Source organism: Heterodontus francisci, chromosome 4 (assembly GCF_036365525.1).
Source record: "Heterodontus francisci isolate sHetFra1 chromosome 4, sHetFra1.hap1, whole genome shotgun sequence".
Lineage (NCBI taxonomy): Eukaryota > Metazoa > Chordata > Chondrichthyes > Heterodontiformes > Heterodontidae > Heterodontus > Heterodontus francisci.
This window is the reverse complement of record NC_090374.1, coordinates 90075062-90089756: the sequence shown is the minus strand read 5'-3', so window position 1 is coordinate 90089756 and position 14695 is coordinate 90075062. Positions and strand designations below refer to the sequence as shown.

Sequence of the window (14695 nt, the reverse complement as noted above, 5' to 3'; positions counted from 1 at the left end):
GTTCTTTTGTGTACAGGACGTACCTAGAACACTGTCGGGTAGATGCCAGTGTTGTAGCTGTACTGGAACAGCTTGGCTAGGGACGCAGCTAGTTCTCGAGCACAAGTCTTCAGTACTATTGTTGGAAAGCAGTCAGCACCAAGTCTTTGCAGTATCCAGTGCCTTCAGCGGTTTCTGGATATCAGGTAGAGTGAATCAAATTAGCTGAAGACTGGCATCTGTGATGCTGGGGATCTCGGGGGCAGACCGAGATGGATAGCCCACTCGGCACTTCTGGCTGAAGATGGTTGCAAATGCTTCAGTCTCGTCTTTTGCACTGATGTACTGGGCTCCTCCATCATTAGGATGGGGATGATTGTGCAGCCACCTCCTCCTTCCTGTTAGTTGTTTAATTGTCCACCACCTTTCATGACTGGATATGGCAGGACTGCAGAGCTTAGATCTGATCCGTTGGCTGTGGGACCACTTAGCTCATTCTATTGCATGCTGCTTCCACTGTTTGGCATGCATGTAGTCTTGGGTTGTAGCTTCACCAGGTTGACACCTCATTTTTAGGTATGCCTGGTGCTGCTCCTGGCATTCCCTCCTGCACTCTTCATTGAACCAGGGTTGGTCCCCCAGCTTGATGGTAATGGTAGAGTGTGGGATATGCCAGGCCATGAGCTTACATATTGTGGTTGAATACAATTCTGCTGCTGCTGATGGCTCCCCAGCACTTCATGGATGACCAGCTTGGAGTTGCTAGCTCTGTTCAAAATCTATCCCATTTAGCACAGTGGTAGTGCCACACAACACAATGGTGGGTATGCTCAATGTGAAGACGGGACTTCATCTCCATAAAGACTGTACGGTGGTCAGTCTACCAATACTGTCATGGACAGATGCAACTGCAACAGGTAGATTGGTGAGGACGAGGTCAAGTAGGTTTTTCCCTCTTGGTGGCTCCCTCACCACCTGCTGCAGACCCAGTCTAGCAGCTACATCCTTGAAGACGCCACCAGCTCAGTCAGTAATGGTGCTACCGAGCCACTCTTGGTGATGGACATTGAAGTTCCCCACCCAAAGGACATTCTGTGCCCATGCCACCCTCTGTACTTCTTCCAAGTGGTGTTCGACATGGAGGAGTACTGATTCATCAGCTGAAAGGGGGGGGGGGGGGGGGTGGGGAGTGGTGGATGGTAGATGGAAATCAGCAAGAAGTTTCCTTGCCCATGTTTGAGCTGATGCTATGAGACTTCATGGGGTCTGGAATCAATGTTGAGGACTGCCAGGGCAACTCCCTCCCAACTGTGTACCACTGTGCCGCTACCTCTGGTGGGTATGTCCTGTCCGACCGATGGTGATGTTTGGGACATTGTAAAGTATGATTTCCTGAGTATGACACTTCAGGTTGTTGCTTGACTAGTCTGTGGGACAGCTCTCCCAATTTTGACACAAGCCCCCAGACGTTAGTAAGGACGACTTTGCAGGGTCAACAGGGCTGGGTGTGCCTTTGGCATTTCCGGTGCTTCGGTCGATGCCAAGTGGTCTGTCCTGTTTCATTCCTTATAGAGTTTTCTCTAGTGGTTTGGTACAACTGAGTGGCTTGCTAGCCATTTCAGAGGGCATTTATGAGTCAACCACATTGTCGTGGGTCTGGAGGCACAAGTAGGCCAGACTAGGTAAGGATGGCAGATTTCCTTCCCGAAAGGACATTAATGAACCAGATGGGTTTTTACAACAATCAACAATGGTTTCATGGTCACCATTACGGAGACTAGCTTTCCTAATTCCCGATTTATTAATTGCATTTAAATTCCACCAGCTGCTATGGTGGGATTTGAACACATCCCCATTAGCCTGGGTCTCTGGATTGCAATCCCAGTAACATTACCACTACGCCACCACCTCCCCGATGTTGTAACTTACGATGTACATCACCGATCCCATCGTTGCAGGTAAATCTGAGCCATTAGCTTGAAAGATGTTTCGGTATGAATTATTTAATTACTGTTAAGAAATGCAGTCATAAATGTTTCATCCTTCCACTAATAACTGGTGAATTATTTTCATTTAAATCATTGTTCAACCTTCATTTGTTCTATTAAACTTGTTTGGGTATGCACAGAGCATTACATAATCTAGAGATTACTAGCAATTTAATTGGGTGATCCAAAAGTCATCAGACAATACATGGCACAAGATGTGGTGTTATTCCATGTAAATTTTGTTTTCGTAACATCTAAGATTAGATACCAACAGTATAACTTCTTCACATAGAAAGTTTACAGCATAGAAAGAGGCCACTTGGCCCATCGTGTCTTGCCCACCAAAAAATGAGCCACCCAGCCTAATACCACTTTCCAGCATTTGGTCCATAGCATATCCAGACACCCTTTGCCTCTACTATCCTTACAGGCAGCGAGTTTCAGACCCCTACCACCCTCTGGGTGAAAAACCTTTTCCTCATTTCCCCTCTAATCTTTCTACCAATCACTTTAAATCTATGCCCCCTAGTCACTGACCTCTCTGCTAAAGTAAATAGGCCCTTCACCTCCACTCTATCCAGGCCCCTCACAATTCTGTATATATCAAATCTCCCCTTAGCCTTCTCTGTTCCAAGGAGAACAGCCCCAGCCTACCCAATCTTTCCTCATAGGTTTCATTTTTCCAATCCTGGCAACATCCTTGTAAATCTCCTCTGTACCCTCTCTAGTGCAATTACATCCTTTCTGTTATGAGGTGACCAGAATTGCACACAGTACTCAAGTTGTGGGCGAACTAATGATTTATACAGTTCCAACATAACCTCTCTGCTCTTATATTCTACATCTAGATATATTTTGCAAATCAATTACTGTTCAAGTTTGTAGTATTGCTGTTGCTCTACCTTTCCCTAAATTCCACACTGGAAGAATCATCTGAAAACTCTGTTTCTGCTGAGCTCTTCCTACTGTTCGATCTCCAAGATGATGATACTGGAAGCTCTTCTGAAGACATAGGTCTTGGTCTTTGTCCAATTCCAGAAGGTTGTTGCAGCCCTGCTGCTTGCTCCTCACTGCTAAGAACTCCAATGATTGCTCTGATGGTTGCTTCATCAACCTGAGTCCAAGGTTTTGAAGGAGCTCGCATACGTCTCAGGAATAAACTATGCCATTTCTGTCGCAACTGTAAGATAAGACTAGCTGCCTATAACAAAACATTGCGAAAATCCATTAGTCAAAGAAGAAAACAAGCAAGCACAAATTAATGAACTTGCATATATATAGCTCTTTATTGTATCCTCAGATCATCTCAAAACACTTTACAACCAACAGATTATTGTTGAAGTGTAATTACTTATGTAAGCATATATGGCAGCTAATTTGTATACTGCAGTGTTTCACAAACAGAAAATGAATGGATGACCAACTATTCTGTTTTAATGGTCCTGTCGAAGATAAAATCAGGAAAATTTGTTCAGTGGGCAACTCCAATTAACCAAGGATTGAGTCATATTTAGTTAGCACCCTAATGATTAAAAATTCTAGTTTATTCTAAAACTTGCCAGAATAATTTACCATACATTTCTATACTTCAATCTTACAAACAGGATAACGGTCATTGACATTTGGTTCAGCAGATTGCTTTTTGTGAAATTAAATGACAATATAAAACAGGAATTTATTGTAAAGTGGCACAGGGCCTTTTTTTCTATTTTTTTTTTTGAGAGCTAAAATTAACCTTAGATTTTGCAAGAGCTTTGAATTGACTGGCACATCAGTGAAGAGACTGTTCAGTAACAGCAAATTTCAGATCAGCCATGCAATCTCTAACAGTACTTCTTGCCACATACATCAACCATGTCAGATTCAAGGATCTGCTCAGATCAGTAAATACATCTTTGCAGCCAAATATTGCATACGAACACATGAATTAAGAGCACAAGTAGGCCACTTGGCCCTTTGAGCCTGCTCCACCATTCAATAAGTTCATGGCTGAACTGATTACTCCACATTTCCACCTAACCCCGATAACCTTCCACCCCCTTGCTCATCAAGAATCTATCTACCTCTGCCTGAAAAATATTTAAAGACTTTGCTTCCACTGCCTTTTGAGGAAGAGAATTACAAAGACTCATGACCCTCTGAAAGAAAAAATTTCTCCTCATCTCTGTCTTAAATGGGTGACCCCTTATTTTTAAACAGTGACACCTAGTTCCAGATTCTCCCACAAGGGGAAACATCCTTTCCACATCCACCCTATCAAGGCCCCTCAAGATCTTACATGTTTCAATCAAGTTGCCTCTTCCTCTTCTAAATTCCACCGGATACAAGCCTAGCCTGTCCAATCTTTCCTCATAAGACAGCCTGCCCATTCCAGGTATTAGTCGAGTAAACCTTCTCTGTACTGCCTCCAACACATTTACATCCTTCCTTAAATAAGGAGACCAGTACTGTACACAGTACTCCAGATGAGGTCTCACCGATGCCCTGTATAGTTGAAGCATAATGTCCTGACTTTTGTATTCAATTCCCCTTGCGATAAATGATAATATTCTAACAGCTTTCCTAATTACTTGCTGTACCTGCATACGAACCTTCTGCGATTCATGCTCAGATCCCTCTGCATCCTCTCACCATTTAGATAATATGCGTTTTTATTCTTCCTGCCAAAGTGGACTATCTCACACTTTTCCACATTATACTCCATTTGCCAGGTCTTTGCCCACTCACTTAACCTATCTATATCCCTTTGTAGCCTCTTATGTCCTCTTCACAAGTTACTTTCCTACCTATCTTTGAATCATCAACAAACTCAGCCAACATATTTTCGGTCCCTTCATCCAAGTCAGTTATATAAATTGTAAAAAGTTGTGGCACCAGCACTGATCCCTGTGGCACACCACTCGTTGCATATCGTCAACAAGAAAATTACCCATTTATGCCTACTCTCTGTTTCCTATTAGCTAGCCAATCTTCTATCCATGCCAAAATGTTACCCCGACACCATGAGCTTTTATTTTCTGCAATAACCTTTGATGTGGCACCTTATCAAAGTCTTCTGGAAATCCAAGTACAATACATCCACTGTTTCTCCTTTATCCACAGCACATGTAACTCCCTCAAAGAACTCCAATAAATTGGTTAAACATGAGTTCCCTTTCACAAAATCATGCTGACTCTGCCTGATTACCTTGAATTTTTCTAAATGCCCTGCTATAACGTCTTTAACAATAGCTTCTAACATTTTCCCTAAGACAGATGTTCAGCTAACTGGCCTGTAGTTTCCTGCTTTCTGTCTCCCTCCCTTTTTGAATAAAGGAGTTACATTCACTATTTTCCAATCTAATGGAACCTACACCGAATCTAGGGAATTTTGGAAAATTAAAACTAACGCATCAATTGTCTCAATAGCCACCTCTTTTAACACCCTAGAATGAAGTCCATTACGACCCAGGACCTTATCAGCTGGCAGCTCCAACAATTTGTTCAGTACCACTTCCCTGGTGATTGGTGACTTACAGCTAATACTGGAATGTTACTTGTATCCTCAATAGTGAAGACCGATGTAAAATATCTGATCAATTCATCTGCCATCTTCTTATTATACGTTATTAATTTCCCAGACTCACTTTCTATCGGACAAACGCTCACTTTGTTAACTCTTTTTTAAAGACCTATAGAAACTCTTACTATCTGTCATTATATTTCTAGCTAGCTTTCTCTTGTACTCTGATTTTACCTTCCTTATCAATCTTTTAGTCATTCTTTGCTGTTTTTATATTCTGTCCAATCTTCTGACCTGCCTCCCATCTTTGTGCAATTATAGGCTTTTTCGTTAAGTTTGATACTTACTTTAACTGTTTTAGTTAATCACGGATGGCGGATCCGACCCTTAGAATTTTTCTTTCTTGTTGAAATATATCTATTCTGTGTATTCTGAAAATCCCCTTAAATGTCTGCCACTGCATCTCTATTGACCTATCCCTTAACCTGATTTGCCAGTTCACTTTGGCTCGCACTGCTTTCATGCCCTCATAATTGCCCTTATTTAAGTTTAAAATACTAGTCTTGGAACCACTCTTCTCTCCCTCAAACTGAATGAAAAATTCAATCATATTATGATCGCTGCTACCTAAGGGTGCCTTAACTATGAGATTATTAATTAATCCCATCTAGCTGCACAATACCAGGTCTCGTATAGCCTGCTCTCTGGTTGGCTCCAGAACGTATTGTCCCAAGAAATTATCCCGAAAACATCCCATGTACTCCTCATCTAGGCTACCTCTGCCCATCTGATTTTTCCAGGTTATATGTAGGTTAAAATCCCCCATAATTATCGCTGCACCTTCCTGACAAGCTGTCATTATTTCTTCCTTTATACACCGTCCTACAGCGTGGTTAATGTTAAGTGGCTTGTATACCATTCCCACAAGTGACTTCTTGCCTTTATCATTTCTCATCTCTACCCAAACTGCTTCCACATCCTGGTCTCCTAAACTTAGGTCATCCCTCTCTATTGCGCTAATACCATCATTAATTAACAGAGCTATCCCTCCACCTTTTCCTAGCTTCCTGTCTTTCCTAAATGCCATATACCCTCCCATATTCAGATCCCAATCTATGTCGTCCTGCAGCCATATCTCTGTAATGGCTATCAGATCATATTTATTTCTATTTGCACTCTCAGTTCACGGTTTTGTTTTGAATGTTATGTGCATTCAGATACAGAGCCTTTATAGTTTTGTCCTTTTACTATGTTTGTAACCTCTAGCCTTATCTATTGATTTACTTAGATTTGTATGCTCTGTCCCTTCCTGTCACAGTCTATCATTTCCCATATTAATACCTTTCCCTTGCCTTGTCTCTACTCATTGGTTTACCATATCTTCCCAAATTTGACCCCTTGCCCCCACTTTTCAGTTTAAAACCCTCTCTACCTCCCTAGTTATGCGGCTCACTAGAACACTGGCCCCAGGTGCAGACCGTCCCAACAGTACTGCCACCACTTTCCCCAGTACTGATGCCAGTGCCCCACGAACCAGAACCCACTTCTACCACACCAGTCTTTGAGTTACGCATTAATTTCTCTAAACTTATTTGCCCTATACCATTTTGCACGTGGCTCAGGTAATAATCCAAAGATTATTACCTTTGAGGTTCTGTTTCTTAATTTGGCACCTAGCTCCTCATACTGACTATGCAGAACGTCTTTCCTTGTCTTGTCTATGTCATTGGTACCCACATGGATTAAGACAACTGGATCCTCCCCCCTCCCACTGTAAGTTCCTCTCCAGCCCTCAGCAGACGTCCAAAACCCTGGTACCGGGCAGGCAACACAGCTGTCTGGACTCTTGCTCTTTGCTGCAGAGAACAGCCTCAATCCCCCTAACTATACTGTCCCCTACCACTACATTCCCTTTCTCTCCCTCCACTTGAATGGCTTCCTGTACCATGGTGCCATGGGCCAGCTGCTCATCCACCCTGCAGCCCCCACTCTCATCCAAACAAGCTGAAAGAACCTCAGACCTGTTTGACAATCGCAAAGGCGGAGGCTCCTGCACTCTGGGTCCTCTTACGTGCCTCAGCTGCAGCCACACTCTCCTGTCCCTGACTACTGACCAAATCAGAAGACCCTATCCTAAGGGGTGTGACTGCCTCCTGATACAAAATGCCCAAGTAACTTTCCCCCTGCCTGATGTGTCGCAGTGTCTGCAGCTCGGCCTCCAGTTCAATGACACTGAGCTGAAGCGCTTCGAGCGGCAAACACTTCCTGCAGACGTGTTTTCCCTGGATCACACTGCCATCCAGGGGTGCCCACATGCTGTAGCCGTGACACATCGCCTGTCCTGCCATCCTTAATGTGTTTTAATTAACTACTTAATTATTTTATTCAATTACTTATTTTATTTTCCTTTTTTTAATGTATTTTATTAAGCTAACCACTACTTCCTTTACTATTTTAAACATTAGGATTAGAATGGACCTTAATCACTTACCAGCTACTCACCAAACAGGTAGCTTCTTCCCAAACCAAGCACCTAGCTGCTTGCCTGGGATGTTTGATGCTATGTTTGATTTAAATTAAATTAAAAGCTTACCTGTATACTCACCCCGGCGGCTCGGTTTCCCAACTCTCACTGTCGATTGTGACATCACTCTGATGTCACTTTTCGATTTCAGAGTCATAGAGTTATACAGCACAGAAGCAGGCCCTTCAGCCCATCATGTCCGTGCCGGCCATCAAGCACCTAACTATTCTAATTCCATTTCTAGCACTTGGCCCGTAGCCTTGTATGCTATGGCTTTTCAAGTGCTCATCTAAATACTTCTTAAACGTTGTGAGGGTTCCTGCCTCTACCACCTCTTCAGACAGTGCATTCCATATTCCAACCACCCTCTGGGTGAAAATATTTTTCCTCAAATCCCCTCCAAACCTCCTGCCCCTTAATCTATGCCCTCTGGGTATTGACCCCTCCGCTAAGGGAAAAAGTTTCTTCTTATCTAACCTATCAATGCCCCTCATAATTTTGTATACCTCAATCATGTCCCCTCTCAGCTTTCTCTGCTCTAAGGAAAACAACCCTAGCCTTTTCAGTCTCTCTTCATAGCTGAAATGCTCCAGCCCAGACAACATTCTGATGAATCTCCTCTGCACCCTCTCCAGTGCAATCACATCCTTCCTATAGTGTGGTGCCCAGAACTGTACACAGTACTCCAGCTGTGGCCTGCTCAGCTCCTGCCGTGCTTCTCTCTCTGCATGATGCTGCCAGCTGTATAATGCTGGTCAAAACCTCACTATGACTGCAGGGGATGAGGGAGGAGGGGTGGGGGTGCTTGGAGACAGAACACCACCTTCACCCTTGGTTTGAGTGATTGTTCAACATCATGAAGTACCAAAAGTGCCTGTTGGCAATGCCGTTTCACAGCAAAGCTGGAAAAAGACTGCCAGATAAAATAGCATGATCGTGTGGTTTAATACAAAACCTGTCTTAGACTACTAGCCCTGAATCCGAAGCAACATGGCAAAAATCTGCTTCCTTCAACAATGCTACAATTCTAATGTGAATGCAGCTATAGATCAAATAATTTTTGATTTGAAGTACAGGTCCAATTCTGAACCTGATGGCTGGAGCCATCTAGTCTTGAAAGAAACAAGCCCCATAGTGGAATGTAACTTTTCAAGCAGATACCAGAGTATTTTAATTTGAACAACAATTAAAATGAGAGATCGCAAAAAATATTTGTTTTGTAATGAAACTGCCTAATCTATGAAATCTTAGTTTTTTTTTCAAGTATTACAGCAAATATTCGACTTTGAGATTATATATTTTGTCATAGAGATTGTGAAATCAACATAACATCCTGAAAGGCCAACCAATTTAGAAGTGTAATACTGTTATAGCAATGCAGGGCTTTGTCAGACGTTAGCTTGCTTATATGCCAGTCATTATTCTAAAATAAATCAAGAACATATATTCAGAAATTACTCACTTCAGGGTCGATTCTAAAATTCAGCCACTCTTCTAGCTTCAGAGTTGCCATCTTAGAAGTGGATTTGTCCTCCATTTCACTATCACTGCTGTCGTTGGTGACGCCATCTACTGCACGAAAGATCAGACAGAAAAAATAAGTATGCCTTTAATCAGATTTCTTAAGAACCAACTACCTGAACTAAGGTCATCATATTTTTAAGTTTCTATGTTGAGAGATTTTTTACTAAGATGTCAGCCTTTCCTAAGATGGTTCAGTGGTGACACTACTGAGGGTTCAAGTCTCACTCCAGAGACATCAGCACATAATCTAGGCTGACACTTCAGTGCAGTTCCGAGGGAACATTGCACTGTTGGGGGTACTATCTTTCAGATCAGATATTAAACCATTGCCCCATCTGCTCTCTCAGATGGACATTAAAGATTCCACAACACTATTCAAAGAGGTGTATGGGATTTTCTCCCACTGTTCTGGCCAATATTTGTCCCCCAACTGGCATTACCGAAGTAGATTATCTGATCATTATCTCATTGCTGTTTGTGGAACCTAGCTATACACAAATAGTCTTCCACATTTTCTTATATTACAATGGTGACCTCACTTCAAAATTACTTCATAGGTGTGAAGTGTTTGGGATGTCCTGCAGGTGTAAAAGGCGCTACATAAATACAAGTTTGTTCTTCCGTCCCCAAGTAAAATCACCCATTGCTTTACTATTTTTTTTTATTCTGAATTGCAAAAATTAGGAACAGAATATTCATTGCCTTCCAGTAAAACAAATTTCTTATTTCCACTCCAGATTGATGGGATTTCAGAAAGATGTAAAATATATAACATGTACAACATCTTTACATCAATGGATAAGCAAGAACGTACTTGGCAAAAAAAAAGTTTTAAAACACAACATTCTGTTTTTGAATTATGAAGAGGGAAACATATAAGGCTTAAAACTCTCAAAAAATCTATTGCTTATGGCAATAATAATTTTCTATTGTGTACATTTATTATATTACAACCATATCAACCTTGGCAAGCAAACTAAACAAGCAAAAATCCACAGCAAATTTCTGACTCTTTACTGAATATAGGCTGGATATGATGCAAGACTGTTAGAATCATAGAATGGTTACAGTACAGGAGGAGGACATTCAGCCCATTGTTTCCATGCCAGTTCTCTGAAAGAGCAAAGGTTATTATATCATGCGGCGTCGCAGCAAACAAAGTGGTTTGTACTTTTGAACCCCTACATAGTGCATTCCTACTTTCAGCTGTGCCAACAGGCAAATGTAAACCTTGCACTTTTCTACTGGGAAAGGCAGAAGGAAAAGTGACAAGATAATTATGGATGAGAAAGAACATTCAACCCATATTAGCTTATTCAACCAGATGTTCCCTATAGTAACTCCCCTTGCAGCATCCTGTTGTTTGTTTACAGGATAAAGGGTTTTTGGATCCACCACTCTACCAAGAAGCACCACTTCAAATATTTATCATTCCCTGCAAGATAAATTTCCAGATGTCAGTTTTTTTTTTTAAAAAAAGAGTATGAACAGTGTTTCCTTGCATTACTCTCAATTTATTGCAATATTACAGGTTTACCTTTTCCATATAATGTACCATTCTATATACCTCTAAGATTACCTCTCAAATGCCACTTTTCCAGGCTGCATAGTCTAAGCCTCTCTAATCATTCCCCACAACTCAGTTTTCTGACATTAGGGATCGCCTTATGGTTCTCCCCTGCACTGTATCTAGTGCCTGAATGTCTGCTATATAATCACAAAACAGAACTAGATGCCATAATCGTCGTCCCTCGAAACGAGGATGATGTCTGCCAGTGTTCATGATTTTTGTCCTCAGGTAACTCAGCAGGCCAATCCTGGAAACACAGGTCTTTGTGCAGAGAGGACAAGCATTGACCTAAGGGATGGAGGGAGGTCCTCGATCCAGGGTCGTAGACACTCTCCTTCTCCTTTCAACGCTTCTCTGCAACAGAGCTCATACAGCCAGTTTCTGACTGCATTGTGGTTTGTTGGGTGACGTGTCACATGACATTATTAGCAGCATGTTCCTCCCACAGATCGATGTCAATTTATCCCCTTTTCAATGAGGCTTTCAGAGTATCCTTAAAACGTTTTTTTGTCCTCCTTGAGATCGGGTGCCATCCATAAGTTGTGAAAAGATCTGCTTCAGAAGCCAATTATTTGGCATGTGGAAGCAATGCCCAGACCAGTGGAGCTGATTTCGCATCATCATGGTTGCGACGCTGGAGGAATTGGCTTTGGTCAGGATGCTGGAGTTTGTTCGCCTGTCTTCCCAATTGACCGAGTATCCTGCGGAGACATTGTGGTGGATATTCTCCAGCAACCGGAGGTGCCTTTTTTTTTTAGATTAGATTAGAGATACAGCACTGAAACAGGCCCTTCGGCCCACCGAGTCTGTGCCGACCATCAACCACCCATTTATACTAATCCTATGCTAATCCCATATTCCTACCAAACATCCCCATCTGTCCCTATATTTCCCTACCACCTACCTATACTAGTGACAATTTATAATGGCCAATTTACCTACCAACCTGCAAGTCTTTTGGCTTGTGGGAGGAAACCGGAGCACCCGGAGAAAACCCACGCAGACACAGGGAGAACTTGCAAACTCCACACAGGCAGTGCCCAGAATCGAACCTGGGTCCCTGGAGCTGTGAGGCTGCAGTGCTAACCACTGCGCCACTGTGCCGCCCTTTGATAGGTGACTCAAGTCTCACTTCCATATAGAAGAGTGGTGACATCAACAGCATTGTAGAACCATAGAAACATGGAAAAGTTACGGCACAGGAGGCGGCCATTCAGCCCGTCGTGCCCGTGTGGGCAAGAAGAAAAGTAAAATAGCAACTAGCCACCCAATCTAATCTCACCTTCCGGCACCTGGTCCATAGCCTTGCAGCACTTCAGGTGCATGTCCAGGTACCTTTTAAAAGAATTGATGGTCTCTGCTTCCACCGCCATTCCTGGCAGTGAATTCCAGACACCCATCACCTTCTGGGTGAATAAGTTTCTCATGTCCCCTCTAATCCTACCAATCACCGTAAATCTGTGCCCCCTGGTAATTGACCTCTCCACTACGAGAAACAGGCCCTTCCTGTCTACTCTACATAGGTCCCACATAATCTTGTACACCTCAATTAAGTTACCCCTGAGCCTCCTCTGTTCTAAGGAAAACAACCCTAGCCTATCCAATCTTTCTTCATAGCTGCAACTTTCAAACCCTAACATTTTTGTAAATCTCCTCTGTACTCTCTCCAGAGCAATTATGTCCTTTCTGTAATGTGGTGACGAGAACTGTATGCAATACTCCAACTGCGGCCTAACCAGCGTTTTATACAGTTCCAGCATTACATCCCTGCTTTTGTATTCTATACCCCAGCTGATAAAGGAAAGTCTTCCATATGCCTTCTTCAGCATTCTATCTACCTGCCCTGCCACCTTCAGGGACCTGTGGACATACACTCCAAGGTCTCTCACTTCTCCCCTCTCAATATCCTCCCGTTTATTGTGTATTCCCTCGATTTAATTGCCCTCCCCAAATGCATTACCTCACACTTATCTGATTGAATTCCATTTGCCACTTTTCTGCCCACTCAACCAAACCATTGACATTCTGGAGTCTACAGCTATCCTCTTCACCATCAACTACATGACCAATGTTTGTGCCATCAGCAAATTTCCCAATCATGCCTCCCACATTTAACTCCAAATCATTAATATATACCACAAACAGCAAGGGACCCAACACTGAGCCCTGTGGAACGCCACTGGAAATCACTTTCCATTCAGAAAAACATCAGTCGACCACTACCTTTTGTTTCCTGTCCCTAAGCCAATTCTCGATCCAACCTGCCACATCCCCCTGTACCCCATGGGCTTTCATTTTACTGGCCAGTCTTCCATGTGGGATCTTGTCAAATGCCTTACTAAAGTCCATGTGGACCACATCCACTGCACTACCCTCATCAATCCTTTTGGTTACTTCCTCAAAAAACTCAATTAAGTTAGTAAGACATGACCTTCCCTTAACAAATCCATGCTGACTATCCCTGATTAATCCGTGCCTTTCTAGGTGGCAATTTATCCTTTCCCTCAATAGATTCTAACAATTTACCCATCACCGAGGTCAGACTGACCTGCCTATAATTATATGGCCAATTCCTCACACCATTTTTAAACAATGGTACAACATTTGCAGACCTCCCTGGCTTCCTTTAACAATCTGGGATGTAATCCAACTGGCCCTGGCAATTTATCCACTTTCAAGGATGTCAAACCCTCTAGTACTCCCTCCCTCATTATGCTTATCGTTATCTAATATTTCGCACTCTTCCTCTTGAACTACAATGTCTACATCAACCCTCTCCTTTGTGAAGACAGAGACAAAACCATTAAGAATCCTGCCCAATCTTCTGCATCTACGCACAGGTTCCCTTGCACATCTCTGATAGGCCCTACCCTTTCCTTAGTTATCCTCTTGCCCTTAATGTGCTGATAAAACATCTTTGGGTCTTCCTTGATTTTACTTGCCAATCATTTTTCATGTCCTCTCTTTGCTTTTCTAAATTCCTTTTTTAATTCACCCCTGCACTTTCTATATTCCTCTGGGTTTCCTAAAGTATTAAGATTTTTGTGATCGTCATAAGCTTTCTTTTTCTGCTTTAATTGACCCAGTAAGCTTCTAGATAACCAGGGAGCTCTAGATCTGGCTGTACCACTTTTTATCTTAGTGGGGACATGCCTACACTCTGCCTGTAGTATCTCGTTTTTGAATGCCTCCCACTGGTTTGCCACTGATTTTCCCTCAAGTAGCTGTATCCAGTCCACTTTTGCCAGGTCACCTCTCAGGCGAATTTTAAGAAACTTTCTCCAATTTAGACCTTTTACTCCTGTTTTATCTTTGTCCTTTTCCATGATTATGCTATAACTTACTGTATTATGGTCACTATCTCCAAAATGGTCACCCACTGTTACTTCCTCCACTTGTCCAGCTTCATTACCGAAAACTAAATCTAGAATTGCGCCCCTTATCGTTGGGCTTGTTACGTGCTGGCTAAAAAAGTTCTCGAATGCAGTTCAAGAATTTTTCCCCTCTGCGCCCTTCACCCTGTTTGCATCCCAGTTGATATTGGGGTAGTTGAAATCCCCAACTATTATTGTCCTATAGTTTTTGCACTCAGAAATTTGCCTACATAT

General features: G+C 42.5%; 1 protein-coding gene across 6 annotated transcripts in view; it reads right to left on the bottom strand.

Moving 5' to 3' along the window:
• ythdc2 (YTH domain containing 2) overlaps window positions 1-14695 on the bottom strand; it is a 175707-nt gene that overhangs the window by 40748 nt on the left and 120264 nt on the right. For 4 of the 6 annotated variants that reach the window (XR_010974877.1, XR_010974879.1, XR_010974881.1 and 1 more), the window contains 2 exons: window positions 9456-9565; window positions 2870-3168 (listed from right to left, as the gene is read on the bottom strand). Coding sequence is in view for 1 of the 6 variants with exons in the window: in XM_068029854.1 (XP_067885955.1) it covers window positions 2870-3168; window positions 9456-9565 (409 nt within the window). In the remaining 5 variants the exon portion in view is untranslated. The remainder of the gene's footprint in view (window positions 1-2869; window positions 3169-9455; window positions 9566-14695) is intronic. The other 2 variants (XR_010974878.1, XR_010974880.1) reach the window with 1 other exon arrangement.